The sequence below is a fragment of the Notolepis coatsorum genome (genome assembly GCF_963971535.1).
Source record: "Notolepis coatsorum genome assembly, chromosome: 8".
Classification (NCBI taxonomy): domain Eukaryota; kingdom Metazoa; phylum Chordata; class Actinopteri; order Aulopiformes; family Paralepididae; genus Notolepis; species Notolepis coatsorum.
This window is the reverse complement of record NC_140172.1, coordinates 81,196,102-81,224,090: the sequence shown is the minus strand read 5'-3', so window position 1 is coordinate 81,224,090 and position 27,989 is coordinate 81,196,102. Positions and strand designations below refer to the sequence as shown.

Below are 27,989 nucleotides of genomic sequence, written 5' to 3'. Positions count from 1 at the left end.
TATGTTACCTTGAAGAGCCACAGTGGTAGCTCTATTTTACCTTGAAGAGCCACAGTGGTAGGTCTATTTTACCTTGCAATCTCACATTTGTCCAACAATTAGCTTTGTTAGATAGTTAGCTAACAAGCTAATGTTGTTAGTAAAGTTGGAGGGATAGAGACTGTAACTGAGGGGTACAATTCCCTGACTGTATTACTAGATATGATACTTACTACCACTACCTTTGTACTTAATATTCGGCCACCCAGTACACGGCATAAATATATTATGATGAACACTGTCACGTAGATGAAACGGATCCAACACAAATGTACGAATTAGAAATAGGTCTTTATTTCTACACAGCGATGGTGTGTAGAGCAAGCACTTAATCAAATCAATCACATTTATGAATGGAAATTAGTATGCACTTTTATGGCAAGAGTATTCGTCGGTATATCAATAGAGAATGTCCAATCTCTGAAGGCGCAGGTGGTACATATACGACCTGGAATAGTTTAAGGAATAACAGCAATGATACTTTAATGATTATAGACTGGATACACTAGGGGGGGTTAATCCGGTCGCTTGTAAGCCGACAGGAGTAGGAAGGGGGGGGGGTAGAATCCGGCTGCCTCATCCGGCCAAGGGTATCCCAGGTGAACCCACTGTAGTGCCGTTCAATGCGCCGGCGATCCTTGGACCACAGATGAAAGCAGATGGACTCTTTGTGGGCCGGCGTCCTCCGGTCCACGGAGGAGAGACGTGAAGCGACCTCGTCTTGCAGAGCGTCTCCTCACCTTGCGTCCTCTCCAGGGGGGGGGGGTTCCAACACACGGCAGTGTCGGGGGTCTTTATCCATGGAATAATCAACGTATACAAAGCATAATCCGTGCCTGGGAAGGCGGGCTGTCGTCGGTAGAATAATCCGGTATACAGGTCCACTCGCTCGTCGGCTCTGGGGCTCCTCGGGTGCAGCTTCACGTGGGGTCAACCACCCTGGATAAGCAGCCAGTTCTCTGCCCGAAACGATGGGGTGCTGACTACGGTAGTATTCTCACCGCACGAAGCACTATATATTAACAGACTATTATTAGCTTAATAGACTACGTCCAACTCGACGATATAGTGCCAAATATGACTATTCAAATATTAATATACACGATGTCTCAATACCGATGGTAAGCCGAACTTGGCCTTACTCCCACACGTGGCGTCGCGGGGAGGCTTTACGTCTGTGACTCTATTGGAGGGTAAGAAACTGGACTGAAAAAGGAAGTCCCACTTTAGTAGCGCAGCATATATACGCACTATGAACAAATAGTCCCATTAGTGGTGCGGTAGCCAGATTCCTACGCGGAACTAGGACTTGTTCGTACATGTTGAGCGGTACGTTTGAACTGGGTCTGGGGGGTATGGCAGCCTGGCACCAAGGTATCGACCAATAGTAGAATGGAGACTATTATGGGATGTTCAGTAGGCCAGAATGGATATTCAATGCATATTGTACAAGGAATATACAAGGGACATCAAGGAATATTAGAGAATATACAAATACAATTAAATATATATATATAATAAATATATATATTCGGTTTAATCTGGCCCTTCACAACAGAGACTGAATTGTTATTAAACAGTCAACCAATTCTCCTCATAACTACCTATTTGGGCCTCACAGATTGTGAGTTGTCTCAGGCGGCACTGAGTGGGATATACTTGAGACTGCTTGGCCAGCCAACGGTCATGGCCAAATGCCAATAGCCCCCCGGTGCACCTCTTCATCTCCACCAGGCAGAACACCCCGTCCCCCTCCTCCCACACTGTGCAACATCCTACCTCCCATGTGCAATATACACATTGCAATACCCACCCACTACCATCTGACACTGTGAATGTTATTTTGTATATCGTTATTTTGTATATTGTAACATTGTTTTATTGTATAGTATTTAATGTTTCTGTATAGTATTTAATGTTTCTTGTATAGTATTTTATGTTTCTGTAAAGTATTTTATGTTTCTCTTTTATTACTTGTGTAATAAAAACTTGTATGCAAATATAATGATAATAAAGTACAATCTAATCTAATCTAACCATTATGCGATCAGTTGTGTCTGCGTGTGAATATTTGTGGGTGTGTGTGTCCTAGGGTGACCAAACGTCCCGATTTGTGCGGGACAGTCCCGCATTTCAGCCCTCTGTCCCGCATGCCGCAAGAGAAGAATATTGTCTCGCATTTCAATAAGTGTCCCGCAATTTTTCTTTAATTATTTTTTAAATTATTATTAATAATTATTGTTTTTGTCCTCTCATTAATCTCCAAAACATGCACTAATGCACGCACCGCAAGTACTACATACGTAACGTTATGTAATATAGCCTATAGTCTAACCAGGGCCCCGTTTCATGTACCTGGATAACTGAGTTAGCCGGATAACTTTAGCTGGATAACTGGGTTAGCCGGACTTTCCGGTTTCATGTACGTGGGTTTTCCAGATCACCATGCCAACAGATCCAAAAGTTTGAGCCTGCTCGAAAGCAGAGTTCAAGTTCAAGTTAGCCTGAACTATCGCCACGCCCCCGCAAAGAAGTGACAGCCCGTTTCCTGAAACTATTCCCACAGTCTACGATCTGCATTATACCATTCTGAATTACGTTTTTGTGCTCCATTCATCCAGAGGGGGCTTTTGAAATGTAAAATAGACCCAAAATGCTGATATTAAATTCACTTTGTCCTAAATAATGCACGTTATATATACCGTGGCGACGGTGGCGCTCGCTCGTGCGATGTACACATGATGTGGTTATTTTAATTGTAACTGGGATTAAGATGTCTGATGAGATGCGCTGTTTGACGGATTTGAGAAATTGAATGAGCCGTTGACGTCACATTAATGAATGAGGATAAAGAGATAAACTTCATTCAAAACAAAGGATATTCTAAACACGGGTCTCTCGTTCATTAATGTATAAACAATGAATTTATCCCATCTGGCCCAGTGGCCCAGCGGTAGTGCTCAAGCCTGCCAATCCAGCGACCGGGGTTCAAATCCCGGTGTTTCCAATATGATTTTTTTTAATATAATATTAATGATTATATGCCAAAGTAGCCTGGTTTTAAGTTAAAATATTATAAATCTACATGCATTGAGGATGTCATTCTTTATATAGCTCTCAACGTGCACCAAATTGAATTATTCCTATATTGCAAAAAGAAGGAAAAGACTAGGGTCTTGAACCCCGGTCGTCCGTGTGAAAGTCAAAAGAAGAACCCGTTACACCACAGAGAAGATAAGTAAAAGATTGACTATACATCAATCAATGGGTAAGAGAGCCGTATCGTAATTCTGTATAACAGTTAACTAATAATTTTCGCTAGCAAGATCTCATTTGATTATTCAATCCAGCAGGCAAGTTTAAAGAAATATAATCTGATTGATTGAGGTAATGAGGGACTTAGAATTAGCCTATAGATAACGCATTTAACTTGTCGGCGAGGCGATTGAACCGTATTGCAATCTGTCAATAAAGTCTTAAATCAATTAATCAATCAATGCCGTTGAGAATCAGGATCTCTGCCATCGATACGTGCTGGCTTTTCACCTAAAACGGCCGCGCGCATTTAGCCTGACTCGCAAGTCTGGCTTGAGTTAACGAGACTGAATCCACCTTTGTGAAACAGGAAAATCCCGGCTTCGAACATCGGGTTAACTGAAGCTGGATAATGGACATCTTGATCGACTTAGTTGAACCACGTACATGAAACAGGGCCCAGCACAAGCGCATTATATAAACCTGGCGCGAGCTGTTTATTTCCGGTCGCTCAAGTTGCGCTGCAATAAACAGCTCGCGCCAGGTACTGTCTACCGGTATATATGCAAGCTGTTATTGGCTATTGGTTATTGGCTATTGGGGGATGACGTGACTGTATGCGAGGTCTACCCCATACCCTGCGTCTGGCACTGACAAGTCCAAAAGCTTGTCGTTTGTTATTGGCACAAGGACATTTTTTTTTTAGATTGATCTTTTTTTATTGGAAGAATTTGTACATATTTATACATTTCAGTTATCAAAATTATACAACTTCCATTTCCTTCCCCATTCCTATCCCCTAATCCCACCCATCCCACCCAGTGAGGGCGACGACAAACATACATGAAAAAAAAAGAAAAAAAAAAGAAGAAAAAAAGAGATAAAATAAAAATAAAAAATAGACATTTAAATATGGCACAACGACATTTAAAATTAGAAACGGTAAAGGATCATGAAATATCAAACGGCCACATACATACTCTAGCTACCAAGCGGGCGAAGACTGGTCTGTTAGAGGAGAGTGTTGCGGTCAGACCCCTGGTCTCAATGAAATCAGCTCAGATGGACAAGTTGAAGCTGCTGTTCCGCAACGTTCACACAATCGGGAAGAAAGGAAGACCCTTCACCGACTATTTGTGGATGTGCGAGTAAGTATTAGACAAACTGCATTATGTAACGTGTATTATTAAACTAATATTACGGTGTTTGTTAGCTAGCCATTTAACATTAAGAAGCATACAGGCTCCAGACTAACACAGCCCTGCACAAATATTCAGCACCATGGACAGCTGCCCCAGATCTCTCTCTCTCACACACACACACACACACACCACACACACCACACACACACACACACACACAGAGGACTAGACATCGAAGCAAATATTGGTAACGCTTTATATCACAGTGCTCTACAATTTTATTAATTAAGTTTGTACTTGTCGGGGTGGGTGGGATGTTCGGGTGGGGACAGATGTTATTGGATTAGATGTTATTTTATCACACACCACACTACTGACACTTTGGATTAGATATTATTTTAGCACACACCACACTACTGACATTTTGGATTAGATGTTATTTTAGATGTTTCTGTTCAAATAAAATCATATGTCCAAACAAATGCTTGCAGTTACATTGTCCAATGACCTATATTTATTACTTTTTGGGTGGGGGCACGAGTGCAGGGATTTTTGGCTGGTGAAAATGCTGAGTGGCTAGTGACTTTGGAAAACCACTAGCCACAGTGGCTAGTGAGCCAAAAAGTGAATGTCAAGCCCTGACTACATGTATGCACTTCAGTATCACATTACAAGAGATATCACAGGGTTCATGTATCTTAACTCTATATAGCCATATAAACTCTAGGAGTCTGTAGGTAATTTAACAGCATGTTGGGTTGTGGTATTCTTCTATACAGTGATTATGAGTATAATAAGCTATTAATACACAACACTATTGTGTTTTTAATACATTAAATGCTTATATTTTGATCAAAATGAATACATTATGTAAACATGATTATTGTATACATATTCATTACTGTTCCGCAATTTCAACAAATGTCCCGCAAAATCGACACGCTGTCCTGCATTTGGATCATATGGATTTGGTCACCCTAGTGTGTCCGGCAGCATATCGTCCACTAGGCTTTTGAAAATGTAGGGGAGACCTTGCTCGTCACGGAGAAGATAAGAGAAAACGCCAAACCTCATTTTCTTCCTCTTTGACGCACAACTTTCCAAAAATGATACTAATATTTCTGTGGGTCCAAACCAAGAGACAGGGCAGTCCAACAGGGAGTCTTCTCTCTGATCTCCAGGGTCAGGGTTAGTGATACTATGGTGGATGTTAGTGATAGTATGGTGGATGTTAGTGATAGTATGGTGGATGTTAGTGATAGTATGGTATGGTGGATGTTAGTGATAGTATGGTGGATGGCAATTATGCCACATCAATGTGGAACACCCTACCCACAGCTGTAAAGGAATGTGAATCACTACCCACTTTCAAAACCACTCTCAAAGAGCACCTACGGGAGACTGCTATTCGAAACTGGCCCCTGTAAATGTCTAAACCCAACCCCCTCCAATGTACAGTTTCCCCCACCCTGCCTACCCAACCCCCCACTCCACCCACCCAACCACCTCCAATGTACAGTTTCCATCCCACCTACGCCCCCCCCCCCCCCCCCCCCCCCCCAACCTCCTCCAATGTAGTTTCTTCCCCCTCAAATGTATATACTCTCTTTTCAGACTCCTTTTGTACACATAAACAGTACTGTATATTTGTAGATCTGGTATGTCATAAATGTCTAGATGCAACAGTACTGTCTACCTGTATGTCATATATGTTATGATGAATTGAAAATGGGGGACTCTGATGTAAACAAGACGAAAGTCTTTCTCTGGTCTGCATCCCCTTAACAATTGTGTGTATTGAGCTGTACTGTATTGTACCCATTCTGCAATCTGTTAATAAAATTTTCAATCAATCAAATCAATCAATCAAATCAATCAGATTTAGTGATAGTATGGTGGATGTTAGTGATAGTATGGTGGATGTTAGTGATAGTATGGTGGATGTTAGTGATAGTATGGTGGACAGCGTTTCCGTTAGCCGGTAATAACCGGTATTTGACCGGCAAAATCTGTTGAAGTCCGACATATTTAATCTCTCTGGTCATAATGTCCGGTGAAAATAATTCCCTCTAAGCACAATTTGATTATTTGAATTGTATTCAAATAGGCTAAAATGAAATAGCCTATGCGATGAATGAAACAATCATTACATTTGTTATCGTTGCTTCACCAAGCAGCCGGTCTAATAATGACGACGCTGTGTCAGCGAGAGCTTGCTGCTAGATTTGCGAAAAGCATGCAGCTGCAGACCCACAGAACCCACCAGCTTTGCTGGCACAGTGCGGTCCCCAGACCTGGAAAGCTGCTCTGCGGGTCTGCAGCTGGATGCTTCTTGCAAATCTAACTGCAGCCAGCTCACGCTGACAACAGCTTTCATTATTAGACCGGCTGCTTGGTGAAGCAACGATGAAACGAATGTAATGAATCGTTCATCGCATAGGCTATTTAATTTTAGCCTATTTTAATACAATTCAAATAATCAAATTGTGCTTAGAGGGAATTATTTTCACCGGACATTATGACCAGCACCAAGTCGTTGGGAGGTGGAGATATACATCACGCAAACCCACGATAATGTTGCCGTCTCTCTCTGCCAAATTTCTCAGTTCTTCGCTTGATATAATTAATACAAATGTCCAATATAACGGAATTCGTTAGCTCATAAAAATGTGATTATAACAGACTGCTGTTTATTAATGTCGGGCAGACTGCCCACAGACACCTCAAGTCGGCAGCAGCACGAAGTCTCGAGGGACTTATTTTATTTGGAATATATTAATGACTGTATATACGCAAAAGTAGCCTAGTTTTAAGTTAAAATATTATAAATGCCTTGAGGATGTCATTCTTTATATAGGCCTATCAATTGTTTTTAAGCTCAATAAACTCTGACCGGAATTTATCCCATTTGTCCGGTAGAGTGAAATCTACCGGACACTCAGACCTGCAAAAAAAAATTCTAACGGAAACCCTGATGGTGGATGCTAGTGATAGTATGGTGGATGCTAGTGATTAGGCTTGGGCGGTATGACGGTATTAAGGTATACCGGGGTATTTAGAGATACCGACGGTATTGAAAATCAATACCGTCCGTCACAGTCAAAATCACAGATGCGCTTCAGTTTCTATAACAGTGAAACAGAGTTTTGAGTGTAGTGCACACACGGAGTGTAGTGCACACACGCGCCAGCAGAGGGCGAGACCGCTCTAGTGGAGCGAGTGGGTCACAACGGTGTTCACGTTTTACGGTAATGTTGCGACAGTGCTGTGAAAATACCGTAAAGCGCTGTGACGAGAGTTGGTGTGTGTTGTTGTCGAGTGGTGCACTGGTGGAGCAAGCAAATAATCTGTCTCTTATTATATGTGAACTAAAGAGTACAAGGTTTACACAACAGCTCCCACCCGCCTTTTTATTGTATTTGTACCGTCCTGTACTATCCGCTGTCAGCTGTTTCTCTCTCTGTGAGCTACAGAGCTTGAATAACTAGCGTTAGCTCACGTTAACTAGCGTTAGCTCTGCGGCTAATCTTAGATTACCCTGAACTAAATCAATGACTAGGTTATAAAGCATTCGAGTAGTTTTCATTGCACATAGAAGTAGCCAAACAACGGGAGCATTTCGGGAGCATACCAAAACCCAGGCAATTTCTAGCCCTTAAGGAATCAAATAGTCTGCCATGGCTAGATGCCAACGCTAAAACGGTGCGGGCTTCTACCGGTGCGGGACTACCATTCTGAGAGCTGACGATGATTAGTTTACTTGGTAACACGGGTTCGGGTTGGGTTGGGTTCGGGTTGCCCCCCCCCCGCTGATGAATGAAAGTCATACGTCAAATACCGTGCACCGGGGTATTAGGCAATCAAGGTATAACGGTATGAAAAAAGTCATATCGCCCAAGCCTACTAGTGATAGTATGGTGGATGCTAGTGATAGTATGTATGGTGGATGTTAGTGATAGTATGGTGGATGTTAGTGATAGTATGGTGGATGTTAGTCATAGTATGGTGGATGTTAGTCATAGTATGGTGGATGTTAGTCATAGTATGGTTAGAGTTAGTAGTGATATATGACATACCTTCTCTCTGATCTCCAGGGCTCTCTTACACAGTGGCTCAGCTTCCTTATACTTTCCCCTCTTCCCATACAACACCGCCAGGTTGTTCAGGGTGGCAGCAACCTGATAAGACCACGCACAAACACACACGCAGTTTACAGATTTTGTATTCCATCTTTTATATTCATGGCCATTTAATCATCACAAGCACAAGGCACAACTAGAACGTTTGCTTGTTTTTCATTCCATCACATTTATTATATATGATATGCATCCGTGTTTCCTCGTTTTCAATATTTGCAATACAGTGCACTAAGGCAAATTGGGTGTTTTTCCTGAAATGGCTTATTAAAGACCATCTCTTATTGATTAGTTCATAATAGTCAGCTGATCACAGACCATCTCTTATTGATTAGTTCACAATAGTCAGCCGATCACAGACCATCTCTTATTGATTAGTTCACAATAGTCAGACGATCACAGACCATCTCTTATTGATTAGTTAACAATAGTCAGACTATCTGATACTTACAGCAGGGTGGTCCTTGCCCAGGGTCTTCTCACGGATTGACAGAGCGTCATTCAGCAGGTGGGCAGCCTCTTTGTATTTGTTCTGGTCCCTGTATGAGGGGAGAGAATAGTAAAGGAGCAGTTCACCCAACATAAAAACACATTTCGTACCTTTCATATACATCAGTTTTAATAATTTATCTTAAATGTCATGTAACTCAATACAATTGCAAATGAGGGCAACCTCAATTGATTTTAAAGTTGAAATAAAGGTTTGAAAGGAATGTGATATACGACGGTGATTTTAAAAAAGAGAGGGGGGGGGGTATATTTGCAAGTTGCACTGGTGCTGCTAGTTATAATCTTTAGTAGCATCATCTAAAAAGAAATGGTTGCAAAATGTGAACAAATGGTAGCCCTCTGGAGCCCCGAAGCAGATGGAAAAACATACTCAAACTATGAAAAAATAACACCAGAACTATGCAGAACCAGGAACGGTTGAAAGTAACACCAGCCAATGGCCAAATCATGGTACATTTTGTCTGTGGCTGAAAAAACTGTCAATTCTACGAACAAAATGGGAGGTCTTCAATCATGTTTTACTATACTATAAAGACATTGCAAAATGAAATTGAAGGACTTTCAAGTACTTTTCCAAGCAAAATTTTTCATTTTAAAAGGGCATTTAAAAGGATCCAATTAACTTTTAAACATTATTTTTTTTCTTCTTATTTATTTATTTTATTAGATCCAATATGTATGGCTTAAAACCAATTTCCGACAATTAGTTACACTTAACATAAAAAACAATGCAATTTCTTGATTCAGAACAATTTTATCATGGATGAACAAAACGTTCAATGCGAATGGTTGATTTGAATTCCAATTACTTTTTAAGCTCCTTGTTAAAAAAATTGCTGTTTTCAAGGAATTCCAGGCCTCGACTTTAGTAAAGAATCAAGCACTTTAAGCACTTCAAGGACCTTGTGTGAACCCTGTATAAACCAACTTCATTGCAAAGAAATTGTGAAAATATGAATTCCCTGGAGTTTAGTCTGACCTGTAGACCAAAGCCAGGATGTTGAGCATGGTGGCCACATCCGGGTGGTCGTGCCCGGAGGTCTTCTCCAGGTCTTCCAGGGCCTGCTTGCAGAGGGGCACGGCCACCTCGTACCTGCCCTGGGACGCGTACTGGATCACCAGGTTGTGGAGGGTCCTCAGGCGGGCAGGGATCTCATACCCTCCCTGCTGCGCCGCCGCCACCGCCGCACTGTTGTGCTGGTGCTGCACTGTGGGGACAGAGAGGTCAAAGGTCAGCAGAAGATGTAGGAATCATTCCGTTTACTACAGTTTCAGTATGCTAACTGGGAATATTCTTACATGCATCATCAGTATTATTTATGTAACCCTCTAACAGCAAGATCAAAATCAGTTCTATAGTCTAGGATGAGTTAGAGTCTAACCCCAACCCATCCTAGACTATAGAACTGATTTTGATCTTGCTGTAGGAGTTGAGTTGAATGTCTTGTATTGATGTTTAGCAGGTAGCATGCAGTGCTTTCTGCTTTTGTATTCAAAGCGACCTCATTATATCACACAGTGTGGCTGAGACAAACATTGTTATCATGTTATCATCTGCCATCTGGCTCCTGAGTCATGTTATTATTATTATTATCAGTCATCTAGTTCCTGAGTCATGTTATTATCCGTCATCTAGTTCCTGAGTCATGTTATTATCTGTCATCTAGTTCCTGAGTCATGTTATTATCTGCCATCTGGCTCCTGAGTCATGTTATTATCTGCCATCTAGTTCCTGAGTCATGTTATTATCTGTCATCTAGTTCCTGAGTCATGTTATTATCTGCCATCTGGCTCCTGAGTCATGTTATCATCTGTCATCTGGCTCCAGAGTCATCTTATCATCAGTCATCTGGATAATAATATCAGGTTAATTTGTTCTTCTTACTGCCTTGGCTGTGCTCTTCCTCGTCATTGGGGAAAAGGTCATCCAGAGTGTCCTTAGGGACTTCTCCATCCTTTTCCTCCTGCTGAGAGAAACACATCCAGACATTACACCTTCTAACACATCCAGACATTATACCTTCTAACACATCCAGACATTATACCTTCTAACACATCTACACATTATACCTTCTAACACATCCAGACATTATACCTTCTAACACAACTAGACATTATACCTTCTAAGGGGCCGTGTCCACAGATAGCGTTTTTTTCAAGGCGGACCGCTTTGAAAATCAAAAATATGCATGGCCAGTAGGGCTGAATAGTCGACTAATCGATCGAAAGGAGCCGTAGTCGACTGCCAACCTCTTTTATCATTCTTTCCAAAAGAAAAGAGGCCTAGACGCGTGGCTAACACTAATGGCACGCATACCAGAGGCTAACTGCGTAAGAAAACAGGCACAGAGGCACTGAAAGAGGATTTCACCCATCTAATGAACACACTAGACTAGACAAATATCAAGATGTATCCATCAGTGGACCAATTGCATGCTTTTGCAGAGGACAAGAAGCCTTCCGTCGACTCCTTCAGACATTAAGCACCCCCACAGCCCAAATGGAATGATAATATTTTTTTGTTGTATTAAATAAAAAGAAATAAATAAATAATTTCTTTTAAATAGTCGACTAATAGTCGACTATCGGCTAATTTCGGCCAATCAAAGTCGACTATCCAAATCCTTAGTCGGGGACAGCCCTAATGCCCAGAGCGTTGGACCTCAATCTGCTTGAGTCTCGCGACTCCCGCGGCTCCGCCACTTGCTCGATTTTGATTGGTCGGTCGAAAAAAGTGACCTCTCCAAAAGTTAGCCGCAGAGAGCGCTAAAACGCGAGGCGCGCGCTGGGAAAAGGAGCGCGCCTGTCACGTCTTTAGCATAGAAATGAATGACAGAAAGGAGCTGGCAACTCATAAAAAGCTGGCTGTGGACACGGCCCCTAACACATCCAGACATTATACCTTCTAACGCATCCAGACATTATACCTTCCAACACATCTAGACATTATACCTCCCAACACATCCAGACATTATACCTTCTAACACATCCAGACATTACACCTTGTAACACTGGGAAATGTAATAAGTGATAACCTTTTACCTTTTTCCTTTAGAACAGGGCTGTACGTTAACTTTTTTTGCACATAGCACTGGTGCTACAGAGGTTGATAGTTTTTTAGCACAGGCCAACATTTTGTAGCACAAGTATAAAACGTGTTATATTTGTAACAGTCACAAATGTGCCTATTGTGTTTGTGTTATTTAGTTGCAGTGCCATGTTTGGCTGTCATTTTCATGCTGACAAGTTGACGTCACACAGCCAGACACGTTACGTGTAAGAAATTATGGGATTTGGTGTTGGATGTATGCCTATGGACTCTACTAGGGGTGGGAATCACCAGTTTCATCACGATACGATATAGATTCTTTGGACAACGATACGATATTTGCCGATATCTGCCACGATACAATGCAGGTGCCTGCAAATCGATATGAGATATCATCATAAGCCCATTTAACACAATCAGTAACATTTAGATAAACTCAAAAAAGGTAACGAAAATATAATTTGAAAAAAAAAATGTAGCTCTTCCAGACATTTAAATGAAAAACTATTTATTGTTTTTAATACAAATAGACCTCCTGTTCACTATAAAGTGCCACGTTTTGATATATTGAGCTTTAAACTCTAAGTACACATTTTTGGAACACGCTACCTAAAACCCCTTCCTCTCCCAAACCGTTCCTGCACTTGTTTTATGTTGCATGATGATCATGCATACATTTATTATGTATTGTATTTTTTATGTTTAAAAACTTTAAATATCAACATTATCTGTCCACCCTCAGTACATTTACTATCAATATAATATACTCGTCTGACTTCATCATATCTTTTCAAACGCACACACACAGAAGGGAGAATGCCCCCCCCCCCCTCCTTCCCACTCCCCACTCTGCTGTTCTCTGTATCGCTCTGAACAGGGTTTTAGCTTGTTGTTAGCTTACGCTAATGTAACGTTAATTCCGGTCTTAAACACGACATGGTCATAAAGGAATGGCGAGGATTGCAAAGCATGTTAGATGCATTTGACCCGTTGCGGAATAAAACAGCAGGGATTTGTTTTGGGTCGCGAAATAGGCACACTAGCCTTGCTATGTTGCAATGTGCGTGTTCCAGACGCTACTGCTACTACTGAGACGAGTACTGCTGTGTGCTGTGGAGCCAAGCAGATATGAGTCACGACACCACAGGATTTTCAAAATAAGAGTATCGATATTAACTGAGCGTTGCTAGCTGCCAGAGCCATAGTTATTATAGCTGGAGCTGCGCTTAGGCGGAAATGAGACCCGCCACAGGATTTTCAAAGTAAGAGTATCGATATGAACCGAATGCCTATCGCACCAGTGCTACTGAAGTAAATCCATTCATCGCACAGACCGATGTTGCTGTAGCATGTGCAACATATATCTCGCACTGTACAGCCCTGCTTTAGAAGAATACTGTAGCACTTTCCAAAATATCTCATTCAGCATTGAAAAAAAATGCATGAAAACAAACTAATCGACTAACAAGACCAAAGCGATCAATGTACGGAGGGAGAGTTCAGGCAGTCAGCAGTAGAGTCAGCAGTAGAGTCAGCAGTAGAGTCAGCAGTACTCACGGTGGGCGAGACATCCTCGTCGTATTTCTTTAGTTGGTTCATGAACTCCAGGTGCTTCTTCTCCTCCTCCAGCTGGGCCACGCTCTGCTCGCTCTTCTGCAGCTTCTGCTGGGTGTTGGCCAGCTCGTCCCTCAGCCACTGGTTCTCCTGGCAGAGCCTCCGCACCTGGGCTCGCAGCTTCTGCTTCTCAGACTCCACGGCATTCAGGTGGTTGGACAGGGCCATCATCACCTGGGAGAGAGATGGCCTGCTCAGAAATACAAACTTGGAGAAACCATACACCCGCAATGGAAGTCCATACATGTTCTATGACCTAAGTCAAGTAAGCAGATATGGATCATAATTGTCATTTCTTTCTTTCTTTTTTTTTACAGCTTTTTCTTTCGGATAGGACAGGGAGAGGAAAGTTGGGAGAAGATTTTGGGGAGGACATTCACCATAGGTCCCCGGGCCAGATTCAAACCACGGACGCTGCGATTATAGTGCGAGCGTACTTACGTGGTGCGCCACCGTGGTGCCCCATTGTTTGCTCTTTTTTTTTATTAAACCTTACCTGTGCCTCTCCCAGGCCCAGCTCGATCATCTCCACGGACTTCCTCAGAAGGTTGGACTTCTCATGGACCAGGTTGGCCTCCTCGTCCTTCTTCAGGCACTTGATAGTTTCCAGCAGGCTGTGAAGGATTGAGTTATGCTCGTTCTTCAGGGCCTCCAGCCCCTGGATCACCAGCTTGGTGTTGGAAATGATCTCCTCCTGGGACAGCTTCTCCAGCTTCTCTTCCCGCGGGTACACCATGGTGGACATCTTCTGTTTCAGCTCAGGGAAACCTAGAAGAACACAGGATACATTAGGGTAGAATACACCATGGTGGACATCTTCTGTTTCAGCTCAGGGAAACCTAGAAGAACACAGGATACATTAGGGTCAGCGTTTCCGTTAGCCGGTAATTACCGGTATTTGACCGGCAAAATCTGTTGAAGTCCGACATATTTAATCTCTCCGGTCTTAATGTCCGGTGAAAATAATTCCCTGAGTCTAAGCACAATTTGATTATTTGAATTGTATTAAAATAGGCTAAAATTAAATAGCCTATGCGATGAACGAAACAATCATTACATTTGTTTCATCGTTGCTTCTAATAATGACAACGACGTTGTCAGCGAGAGCTTAGTGCTGGGTGTGCAAACTTTTGTGAAGCTGCAGAGCCGGAGCAGCAGCAGCACAATGCAGTACTCCAGCAGTACTCCAATTCAGCCATTTTCAATTCAATGTTGGGTGGGGGGCGCTGCTGTGCGGTCCCCGGAAAAGAGCCAATAACAGCTGAATCTGCTGCTCTGCATCGACATACTCTAGCAAATAAGTCATTGGGAGGTGGAGAGAGAGAGAGTCGTCACGCAAACCCACGATAATGTTGCCGTCTCTCTCTGCCAAATTTCTGTTCTTCGCTTGATATAATTAATACAAATATCCAATATAACGGAATTCGTTAGCTCATAAAAATGTGATTATAAGTAACAGACTGTTGTTTATTAATGTCGGGCGACTGCCCACAGACACCTATTTGATTTAAAGTCGGCAGCAGCACGAGTCTCGGGACTTATTTTATTTGGAATATAATGTCTTTATACGCAAAAGTAGCCTAGTTTTAAGTAAAAATATTATAAATCTACATGCTCAGGGAAACCTAGAAGAACACAGGATACATTAGGGTAGAATACACCATGGTGGACATCTTCTGTTTCAGCTCAGGGAAACCTAGAAGAACACAGGATACATTAGGGTAGAATACACCATGGTGGACATCTTCTCTTTCAGCTCAGGGAAACCTAGAAGAACACAGGATACATTAGGGTAGAATACACCATGGTGGACATCTTCTCTTTCAGCTCAGGGAAACCTAGAAGAACACAGGATTAGAGCTGCCGCGATTACCGCATTACCGCGGTATCGCTGTTACATCACGGCCACCGCAGAGTAGGCTGAATACCGCATCACCGCTGTTTTTTATAATAATAATAATAAAGTACCCTCCTCTCGTTGGGCTTGCGGCTCTGCAGATATACCCTACTCCTCTATCGAGGTTCCAAGCGACCCTATTGGGTACCAGAAAAGTCACATGAAACATTGCAGACCACTGATTGGTCAGAAGAGAGACGCGTCACACGTTGTTGGAGCGTCCTGCAGTTTTTTACGTCCTGAATGTCAGCCATTGATCAGAGCTCATCACAATACGTCTAATAACGTTAGCTTTAGCTCGCCGCCGGAGTGGACTACCATCGCTCCTCAGGAGTACTAAACGAGACATAATGATTTTACTGTCTGCAACGAATGTTATAATAAAAGCCTTTCGTTCTATACACTTGTCTGATTGAAAACTTTATTAACAGACCGCAGAATGGGACAACTCAGCACGCTCTGAGCAAAGAAAGGAACTGAGATATGCCTTGCTATGGTCCGGTAAATACGCTGATGTTATTGAACGTATAACTATATAATGTTAATGCCACAAAACGAATGCCTTTATTATAAAGTAGTAACTTTATAGTAACAATAATAAGAAAGGGTCGGGGGGGGTAACCAGTAAGAAGCATTTTGTATGAAAGTATTCTGTACTTCTGTATGACAACTATTAAAGAAACTTGAAAGGGTCGGGGGGGGTAACCACCCCTGCCCGCGACACCGAGTGAACGGCGCACGACCAGAGGGGAAACTTCGAATCAGTGTTTCACTTTCAATAACTAATGCGTGCTTGCCGAATCCCAAACAATATTCATGCTGCAAAGTCATCCTCTAAAGATAGACATTTAGACTAGAGGCAGGCTATATGCTATAAAGAGTAGACTACTACTACTAAAAAAAAAAAATGCATTCAAACTTTTTTTTTTTTTTTTTTGTGCGTGCAGTAATAACCGCGGCGGTAGGAAATATTTTGCAAATTTGTGCGTTAAGGAAAACATCAATACCGCGGCAGCTCTACACAGGATACATTAGGGTAGAATACACCATGGTGGACATCTTCTGTTTCAGCTCAGGGAAACCTAGAAGAACACGGGATACATTAGGGTAGAATACACCATGGTGGACATCTTCTCTTTCAGCTCAGGGAAACCTAGAAGAACACAGGATACATTAGGGTAGAATACACCATGGTGGACATCTTCTCTTTCAGCTCAGGGAAACCTAGAAGAACACAGGATACATTAGGGTAGAATACACCATGGTGGACATCTTCTGTTTCAGCTCAGGGAAACCTAGAAGAACACAGGATACATTAGGGTAGAATACACCATGGTGGACATCTTCTCTTTCAGCTCAGGGAAACCTAGAAGAACACAGGATACATTAGGGTAGAATACACCATGGTGGACATCTTCTCTCTTTCAGCTGAGATAGAAACACGGGCTGAGATAGGGTAAGGTAGACATCGTCTGGTTAGAATGATTCTAACTTAATTAAGGTCAACCCTGTGTTTCATAAAACTATCCATGGGTTGTTGTTGTTGTTGTTGAGCAGTCTTTGGGACAGTTAACTAGTATAGAAAGAGACTATCCTACGTTACTTGTTTTAATGTTGCCAACTTCTTTTTATTTGCCATCTTGGAAGCAAAAAAGTTAAGATAAACACTGGGGGGCGAATTCACAAAGGGATTGCACTGCTTTTTCTGACGCTATGCCGGCGCAAATAGCTCTGAAACACAGTTTGGCATTCACAAAGCAAGCGCAAAGGGTGAAATACGGTGGTAACTGCGTTGCCCTAAGCATTGCGTCTCGGTGTGCCGGTGGTATTTGCGGGTATTTAAATGACGTAATATGGGCGTAGATACGTGCCCCTTTCTATGCAAATGAGCCTCATCACAGATACACTCCAAATTCACAAAGATCGGCGCTAATTGCCACAGGCAGTTAAAGCGACGCTATTTACGTCTTCAGGAATTTTTGTGGTAATTAAGCGCATTAATAAAGGAGTGTCATTGCCAGCGTCTCAGGTGATCATGGCAGCATAACTCTAATGAGACTATCTCAAAGCTGAAAAGACCTGGGTATGTTACATTCTAACTCTAATGAGACCATCTACAAGCTGAAAATACCTGGGTATGTTACATTCTAACTCTAATGAGACCATCTACAAGCTGAAAAGACGTCGGTATGTTACATTCTAACTCTAATGAGACTATAGATCTACAAGCTGAAAATACCTGGGTATGTTACATTCAAGTTCAAGTTTCAAGTTTCTTTAATAGTTGTCATACAGAAGTACAGAATACTTTTATACAAAATGCTTCTTACTGTTACGCTCCAGAGACTGTGCTAGACAAGATAAGTATGAAATAAAATAAAGTATCATGTAAAAATAAGTAAAAATAGACGTCACAGTGTTCAGTATAGACATATGTACAATGTTCGATGCAGAATAGAAGTAACTGAGTTACCATACAATACAATATACTATGCAATGTACTAATATACAATACTATATAGTGCAAAGCAGAAATGGGATGAGGTACAATAAGGTAAGGTATACGAGTTGTAGTGCAAATCCTTTACCAATAAATATAAAGTGTGTTTAGTAGGGCTGTCTTAAATACTTCGAAGCTTCGTTCGATGGCACAAGCTTCGAACATTTTAAAAAAAAATCGAAGTTAAAATTTTTTTTTTTTTTTTTTACTTCGGTGTGTGTGTGTGTGTGCATGGGGCCATTGGGTGGGGCCGGGGGACAAATACACTGGAGGAAAGTAACCCAGCTCAGCACTGCCCAAATTATATCATCACTATTGCCTGTTTGAAGGATATCATCCTCAAACACATATACACCACCTACACGCCTATTCTCAGTCCTTGCCCCACAATGGTGGAATGAACTACCCACCCCAGTTAGGACAGCCGAATCCCGTCCAATCTTTCGCCGTCGACTAAAGACGCACTTCTTCAACCATTATCTGAAATAAAATTAAAAAAATCTAACCCTAACTAACCTTACTGTCATGCACTTGTCCTAATAAACTAACCTACACTGTAACACGCAACACTTTGATGAATATTGTTACTCAGCTGATAGAGTTGTATCCTTCCTGATGACCTGTCGTACAGAACTTATAAGTCGCTTTGGATAAAAGAGTCAGCTAAATGACTAAATGTAAATGTGAATGTAAATGCCTTGTAGAATTCCACACATAAGAAAGAAAGATACTGGGATGAATAAACAAAATAGGAAATAAAATGTAGAAATGCATGCAATACATAAATAAATATGAATCTCCATATATGAAATAGAACATTTAGATAAGGTGCTACTGAGATGTTTTGGTGAGTTCTTTGTTTTTTTGTGGAAGTAGCCCTTCTTAAAAATGCATGAACATTCACTGATAATTGGTCTGTAGTGGAGTCTACAAGGTCTACATTGCCGGACCTTGTAGACTGACATAATTATGTGCATAGTTTAGTCTACACAGGCCATATTTCAAATAATCAAAATCTTACTTCATTCATCTTAAACATTCTTGATTTGGGGGATTGGTAGTTTCCATGAAATCTGAAGTTGTTCAAACGACAACAGCGATCCAGCTTGAATTAAATCACACAGACGTGTTGGCTGTGTCACAGTCACGAAAGGGGCTACTTAATTAATTAATCCAATCCACTTTATTTATAGAGCACATTTAAAAACAACAAAGTTTACCAAAGTGCTGTACAAGTCCCACAACATAAGAAAAAGAAAAAAAATTATAAAAAAAAAACGTTAATTAATTTTTTTTTAATTCGAAGCTTCGAATTAAAATCGAAGCTCGGCCCCGAAGCTTCGATTGCCAAAAAAAATTCGAAGGTCAGCCCTAGTGTTTAGGTGATCTAAAGTGTGGAGAGTGGGTGCTGCAGTGTGTTGTTTGTTTAAAGTGAGTGTGTGCGTGTGGATGTGTGTGCTGTGTGCATTTGATGGTTGTTGCATAGTGTTTATTGTTCGTCGAGCAGCCTGATGGCCTGGGGATAGAAGCTTCTTCTGAGTCTTTCTGTGCTCGCCTTGAGACTCCGGTATCGCTTGCCTGACCGCAGCAGTTCAAAGAGGCAGTTGTTCGGGTGGCTGGAGTCCTTGATGATTCTCTTAGCCTTACCTCTGCACCGCTTGTTGTAAATGTTCTGGAGGGTGGGAAGCCCCCCTCCAATTGTGCGTTCCGCTGAACGTGTCACTCTTTGTAGTCTGCTTCGGTCTTGTGCAGTGCTATTCCCAAACCAGGAGGTGATGTTGCCAGTCAGGATGCTCTCTATTGTACATGAGTAGAAGTTCTTAAGGATCTTCTGACTGACTTGGAACTTCCTTAGGCGCCTGAGGAAGTAGAGGCGTTGTCGTGCCTTCTTCACAACATTGTCAATGTGTGTGGTCCATGTCAAGTCCTCGGATATGTGGGCTCCGAGGTACTTAAAACTGTTCACTCTCTCAACCGGTGCCCCGTCGATGCTGAGGGGGCTGTAGTCCCTGCACCCCGACCTCCTAAAGTCCACAATCATCTCCTTTGTTTTGCTGACGTTCAGGGAGAGTCTGTTCTCTTGGCACCATCCCGCCAGGACCTTGACCTCTTCCAGGTAGGCCCTCTCGTCGTTTGCAGAGATCAGGCCCACCACTACTGTGTCGTCAGCAAATTTGATGATTGTGTTGTTGCTCCGCTTAGCCACACAGTCATGTGTGTACAGGGAGTAGAGGAGGGGACTCAGAACACAGCCCTGTGGGGCCCCTATGTTGAGGGTGATGGATGAGGAGGTGCAGTTGCCTGCTCTCACCACCTGGGGTCTGCCCGTCAGGAAGTCCAAGACCCACTGGCAGAGGTCATACTTCAAGCCCAGGTCCCTGAGCTTGGCTATGAGTTTGGAGGAGACTATGGTATTGAATGCTGAGCTGTAGTCGATGAATAGCATTCTCACATAGTTCCCCTGCCTCTTGTCCAGGTGTGATGCTGCTGTGTGCAGCACATCGGCTATGGCGTCCTCCGTGAACCTGTTGGGGCGGTATGCAAATTGCAGAGGTTGATGGGGAGGGAGGAACAGATGTAGCCCTTCACTAGCTTCTCAAAGCACTTCATGGCTATGGAGGTGAGAGCTACAGGGCGGTAGTCGTTGAGGCAAGTGGGCGTAGATTTTTTGGGTACAGGGATGATGGTGGACTTCTTCAAACAGGTGGGGATGACAGCCTGTTCTAAGGACAGGTTAAATATGTCAGTGAATACCGGGGCCAGTTGGTCGGCACAGACTTTTAGGATGCGGCCGGGGATGCCGTCCGGTCCTGCAGCCTTCCTGATATTCACTTTCTTAAAGGTCCTCCTCACCTCATTCTAACTCTAATGAGACTATAGATCTACAAGCTGAGAAGGCCTGTGCGGCACGTTCCATACTGGAACAACAAAACAGGCTGTTTACACAAAACAACAAAAAGGTTAAAAAATAGAATCTCTGTGGCGCCTGTACAGTGTACACCCAATATTACACAAAGACCTTATGTTGGTATGGCAGTCACCGCTTTCAGGCAGACACGGTTCTGGTTCCGTTCTAGAGTCTCAAAACCTTGGTGCTTTCTGCAGCCTGTGTTCACACCAGTTTAAGCAGAACCGTGGATAATCAAAGAATATTTCAGCTAATGAAGTTAAATGTTTATTAGGCCTAACAAAATAAATTGTTTGGTTCCTGTTGGTTGTCAGTTAAGGCCATGGGTAGGTAGTAGGGGTGGGACGATACATCGATCCAGATCGATACATCGATGTAATTATCAACAATCGAATCGGATCGATGCGATGTAATAAGATCGATTCATATCGATACTCTTATTTTGAAAATCCTGTGGCGAGTCTCATATCTGCCCAAGAACAACAGCAGTAGCTCCGTGTGTGTAGATGTTACAGCATAGCATTCTCCCTTTCTGTGTGTGTGTGTGCGCGCGTCTTTGGAAAGACCAGATGAGGTCAGAGGAGTTTGATGTTTAAATGTTATTTAAACATAAACAATATAATACATAATAAATGTAGGCCTATACATGATCATGCAACATCAACAAATTGTTGTAGGAACGGTTTGGGAGAGGGAGGTTGTGAGTTTTGAGTTCCAAAAAATGTAGCTTAAAGTTTAAAGCTCAATATATAAAAACGTGGCACTTTACAGTGAACAGGAGGTCTATTTGTATTAAAAACAATAGATTGATTTTCCTTTAAATGTCTGGAAAAGCTCAAAAATACAAATGTCAAATGATATTTTCATTACCTTTTTTTTGTTGATCTAAATGTTACCGATTGTGTTAAATGGGCATATGATATCATCTCATATCGATCGCAGGCACCCGAATCTAATCGTATCGTATTGTATCGTGAGAGACTTTGTGATATCGGCAAATATCGTATCGTTGTCCAAAGAATCGATATCGTATCGTATCATGATGAAACTGGTGATTCCCACCCCTAGTAGGTAGGGAATTTATTTGATTTGATTTTTTATTTGATTTTTTCCCACGGCGAAATAGGGAATTTTTTTATTTAATAAAAATGTTCACGTCAACATGGATGCATGTACTCTGCCAGCATGTTTAATATCCATAAATACTAAAGGTTAAAATACAAAGACACTGTACTACAAAAGTACAATGTACAAAGGTAGTAGTATTAAAAATGCCACCCCTAAATACTACTCTAAATAAATATCCTGATGTCAGAGAGCTGTGCAAATATTGGGAAATACTTGCTTTTTATATATTCTCATTATTGACATGGACTGCACTTTCTTACTAAGATTTTATTAAACTTTATTGTAAAAAAAATAATTATTTAAAGGGGACATGCATTATAAATGTCCTTTTTCAGTGTCTAGCATTGTATTATAGTAATCGGAGTTAGTATCAATGTGTCTGTGTCTCTAAATACCATATTGGCGGATTGCCGTCATTCAGGTCATTTATTTCCTGCTCCATTTAATCAGGTCGTTCTGATTTGACTCGCATCGTGACGTCATGTGGCGAGGATGGAGCGGATAGTGATCCGATTGGCTCTGTGGTTGTAGCGCACCAAACGGGGTTTGACAGAGAGCGAGAGAGGGAGAAACAGATACACCCTTGCGACAGCGCACAAATACACACGCGCGCGTGGCGCTGTCATCTCTCGGTCCGTCTCTCTCTCTATCCCCCTCTCTATCTCTCGATTCGGGAGCATAACTAACACCCCGTCTATAGCTGTAGCGCACAGTGGAAGACTTCCTCAAACGGGAGAGGGAGAGAGAAAGAGAATGAAAAGTGCTTTAGAAATCAAATTAATTATTATTGTAAATAACCCCATGAAAGGTTTATTATTTGTATGGGTAATTACCTGCTTCATATTTGTGATGTTACTGGTTTCAGTGTGTGCCTAAAGTGATCAATGTGTTGGGCCGTTTATAGAGATCTATGCCAATTAATGTTTATGTATATCCGGGACTTTTTTTAATAAGAATTGAGAGGTATTTGTATATGTGACCTTTATTTTGAAAACCGTGTTGCGACGCAACCTTATTTACATTTGCGCTTTTGACAGTGAAATGTTCAGTCCAACTTAGCTGGAAGGAAAGACTAATCAAAAAGGTTTAATTGACCCGTATGAGGCTCTTACGGTAGGACTACTCACCTAATGCATAGCTGAACCTGAACGTTAGAAGTGTCCGTGTCCCCGTCAATCAATCATCACATCATCACGTCAATCATCATCATCATCTTATCATCTCTCCACATCGGACGTGGTTGTCATAAGATGGACTGATATCCACTCCGTTGTTCTTGCAGAGCAAAATTTGCGTCTTAAATGTATTGAAATGAGGTGCTTCTTTGGCGATGCAATAGCCCATATTGAAAGGAAGAGAGGCCACATTCAGTTTCGTTTTGCTAGGAATTATGGGATTTGGTGTTGGATGTATAGACTACGCAGATAGGGACATGGTCTTTAATCGCACGATAGACTACAAGTACCAAGTATATAGCGTGACCCAGATTCACTCCACACGCAAATCTTTTTTTTTCACTCAGGCTATCGGTGATCGCAGTAAGTTCATTCATTGCAGACAGATTCTTTCATAGCACCACGACATTGTGTCGCACTGTACAGCCTTGGTTGTAGGCTAATGTTTTTTAAAAAATGTATCCAATTTGTATGGATTAATTTAGGAGTGAAATGCGAATGAAGGGTTGAAATCACAACTCGCAACGTTGCTCCCAAATAATATTTCCAACTCGCAACGGCCAAATTAAGGGGCAATTTGCGACGAGATCATCGCAGTGTACAGCCCTGAGAAGGGGACCTGCGTATCTCACACACGCAGCTGTGTTTACACAGTGCTCCGTGTCTCTCTCTCTCTCTCTCTCTGCCACTCGCAGACTGTGTGGATGACTGTCACTGAAAGTGCTTATGGGCGTAGCCCAGCCAATAACAGGCTGAAATCCTGAGGCTGGAAAATGATGCTTTGGAGTACTCCATTAGAAATATAAAACAATGATTTTTTTTTTTAAATAAACCTTACTAGGGATGCCCCGATCATGTTTTTTGCCACCGATACCGATCACCGATCGTCTTGAGCCATAACGGCCGATACCAATATCGATATAGATAGTTTTGGTATAAAAAAAATATTATATTGGTATCGGCCGATACCGATCGCTGGCCGATCGATCGGGGCATCCCTAAACCTTACAGATGTCTTCCATAGACTCACAGGAATTGTGTAAAGTTGCCCAAATAGTGCTAGGAATAGCAATGCATGTCGCACATAAATCAGCAGGGTTGGTCAGCAACCGGAACCAAACTATTTATTTTACATGGCCTTATTATCATCAACTATCCAGTTCGTTTTTATAATGTAACGTTTGGCTACTTAAAATCATTAGAGAGAGCTCAGCTCGTATCCCACCAGAATTGTACCTCTCATGCTGGGATGTAATTGGACCCATATTACTTAATATGATTTTATACTCAATCAAGGAGGGGAATTTCCATAAGATCGACTAGGGCTGGGCGATATGACCAAAAACGTTATCGCTATAAAATTATTTTCATATAATTCGATATCGATAATTATCGTCGATATAATGTCTGTCAAGTTTAATTAACTTCTTATGCTGCTGCGAATGTCTCAAGTCGAGTTGATGTCGTCATCAGTCCGCGCACGTTAGCAGTAGCCGACAAGCGGAGTATCTCATGACAATAAATATGACACTAAAACTCTCTTCCGCCACAATATATTGAAACGACGTCCACTGTATACCCCACACTACTTAAACGTGGCCTCAGAATTCAAAACACACACACATACTCGGCACGTAAATATATAAAACAACGCCGTGCAAGCTAATTAGCCTAGACAGCCTGTTGTTTATAAGCGGTGTATTCCATGACAATGTGCTAAATATGACACTAAAATACTCTCTTCCGCCACAATATATTGAAACGACGTCCACTGTATACCCCACACTACTTAAACGTGGCCTCAGAATTCAAAACACACATACTCGGCACGTAAATATATAAAACAACGCCGTGCAATCTAATTAGCCTAGCAAGCCTTGTTGTTGAGTGAGTCCAAGTACCTCTGGGTCTCCTTCCGGATCTCGTTCGCTCTCGGCCATCTCCTTCACTGATTGGTTGTTAGCTGTTGTGCGTATGCACGTCATCACGTAACGTTGGTTGTTGTTAGTGAGTGTGCTGAGCCGAGGCTGAACGGAGCCAAGCTTGGAAATCGATATATCGAAACTTTGCGACCACGTTTCATGTTTATTTCGAGGAAATAATTTATCACGATAGTTATCGTTATCGCCCAGCCCTAAGATCGACAATATTGCACTCATATATGTCCTCCTTAAAAAAGACAAAGACCCCACCGATTGTGGTAGTTATAGACCCTTGAGCCTCCTCGGAACCGATATCAAGCTGTATTCCAAGGTACTAGCCATCAGACTTCAAAAGCATATGACATCTTTAGTTCATCCTGATCAGACTGGCTTCATAAGAGGCCGCCTGATCACAGATAATATAAGACGGTTACTACATGTGCTAGACGCCAGCAAGGATGCCATTCCACGATTAATCAAAATGCATCGATTCTAATGTGACGATTCAAATGCATCGATTTGAAAATATTAGAATCGATAATCGAAATTAATCGAAATATTTTTTATGTTTTTTTTTTTTTGTGTATTGTTTTTATTGACCTATAGTCCATTCATGCTGAGTGAATCAGTTCCCCCAGCCACATTTGTGTATTCAAAATTGTTTGGGGAATAAACTGATAGAAAATCTAGCGAAAATGAATCGAATTGAATCGTGGTCAAATGAAGAGATTTCATGATGCATTGAATCGTTGCCTGAATAATCGTAATCGAAATTATTCATTGTGAAGTCGCATCGTTACACCCCGTATAGTCAATGTATTTATGGTTGTTTTGTATGCGTTACCCCATACCTCTGTGAAGTAATGCAGGTCTGTTCTGGTCTTCTCTGACCATTTTGACAACCTAGGATGGCTTAGAGTAGACGACAGAGTACAGCAACTTGCAATGGGCCTGGTCTAAAAGATACACTACACCACTAAGATACCCATGTGTACATGTCGAAATACTTCCCAAAGGTCAGTGAATTCCACAACCACAACACCAGAGGGAGTTCCACAAATCATGTTCAATCCAGATTCTGCTCAAACAAGGGACTAAACACGTTTCGCAATTATGCCACAACAATGTGGAACGCCCTACCCAGTGCCCACAGCCGTAAAATAATGTGAATCCCTACCCTCCTTCAAAACCACTCTCAAAGAGCACCTACGGGTGGCTGCCATTAGAAGCTGGCCCCGGTAAATGTCCCACCCGCCCACCCACCCAACCCCCTGTTGATATCAGGTTTAAACATGGTATAGATGTGTTGATGTCAGGTTTAAACATGGTATAGATGTGTTGATGTCAGGTTTAAACATGGTATAGATGTGTTGATGTCACAATATATCACTTTGCTAACAATATCCCAATATATCACCTTGCTAACAATATATCACCTTGCTTACAGTATCACAATATATTGAATCGTAGGCCCTGTATCATCCATGTCTATTATTGTTCTGCAATAGTAATTAATAATATTAGTATTCCATATCAGCCAATATGTACTTGCATCAGCAGCGAAAGAGTGACATCAGTTAATTCCTAGTGGACACCACTGGAGCATTCATCTTCAGACAGACACACACTTCTCGTACCAGACACAAAGAAGTGCCAGCCAACAGGAGGGTGTGGCAGGACACAGCGAGGAGGGAAGCACCCATTCTGAGATCCATCAGAGATGTTCTTATCCATTATAACTGACCTGCCGTGTTTAGTACTTTCACTGATGGGAAGCACCATATCCATCATTTATAGGAAGTCTTAGAAGGTGGTAGGATATTAACACAGAGCTGCTCTCTCTATCTAAGCTCGACATTATGCTGGAGTGCCATCATTGGTTTTGAGTTAAACTTTAATTAGCTACTTAATTATGGAAGTAACATTAAGACAATAAATTGAATAGATAGTATGGGAGAATAGATTGTGTCTTAATAACTGTAGATAAACCACACTAAGAAAGTAGACTGTTGGGTTTATTCCCAGACACTAGAAGCTACTGAGCCCAGGCAGCAGCCTCATTATGACATCAGCATACATTGTATTTATCAAGTAACGACTGGAAAAGACGCGAAAATGTCAAGGTTTTTTTCTCAACAGAGACTGAACTTCAACCTAACGTTACGTTAGTACTTTAATTCTTCATGAACACTGCTGGTTGCCGCTTGCTTGTTATTTTTGTTGTCAGCGGTTAGCTTTAGTCACTTAGCACTAGCATTAGCACTCCCAAACTGAGAACTTCCCTTTGTTCAAATAATCACACGGAATGCCCACAGCAACTAGATATTCTGGAAGCACCTGGAGTATTAAAAGTGTCACACTCAAGCTTGAAATGTGTATATATTCATGAAAATCTCACAAACTTACCGAGAGCTTGGACTGACAGCTGGAACAGCCCCTTTAAATCCAAAATGTCCTCCAGCAAGTCAGCTCCCAGAAGTCTCTGCGGCGAGGACAGATAACTATCAAAACGTACACGGACCAACTAGCCAATGCGTCTTGACGCCACCGAGGTTAGCTAACTAAACGAAAGGCATAATAACAGAAGGAAAATATGAGGCCGTTGGGAATATCAGCAGTTGTAATATATTATTAATTTAACTAAACTCAATATATCCCATATTAACTAGTATGTTGCCTAAACTCAACCTATACCATATTAATTCTGTTGCCTA

At 41.8% G+C, this 27,989-nt stretch overlaps 1 protein-coding gene across 5 annotated transcripts in view; it reads right to left on the bottom strand.

The window, feature by feature from the left end:
• The window catches only part of klc1b (kinesin light chain 1b), an 84,024-nt gene extending 56,281 nt beyond the window's left edge, over window positions 1–27,743 (bottom strand). For 4 of the 5 annotated variants that reach the window (XM_084320885.1, XM_084320887.1, XM_084320889.1 and 1 more), the window contains exons 1-7: window positions 27,682–27,743; window positions 14,242–14,513; window positions 13,689–13,919; window positions 10,968–11,049; window positions 10,062–10,290; window positions 9,024–9,111; window positions 8,513–8,614 (exon numbers count right to left, since the gene is read on the bottom strand). In XM_084320885.1, the coding sequence (XP_084177011.1) occupies window positions 8,513–8,614; window positions 9,024–9,111; window positions 10,062–10,290; window positions 10,968–11,049; window positions 13,689–13,919; window positions 14,242–14,490 (981 nt within the window). In that variant the 5' untranslated portion in view covers window positions 14,491–14,513; window positions 27,682–27,743. The remainder of the gene's footprint in view (window positions 1–8,512; window positions 8,615–9,023; window positions 9,112–10,061; window positions 10,291–10,967; window positions 11,050–13,688; window positions 13,920–14,241; window positions 14,514–27,681) is intronic. The other variant, XM_084320886.1, reaches the window with a different exon arrangement.
• Between the last annotated feature and the right edge of the window lie 246 nt (window positions 27,744–27,989).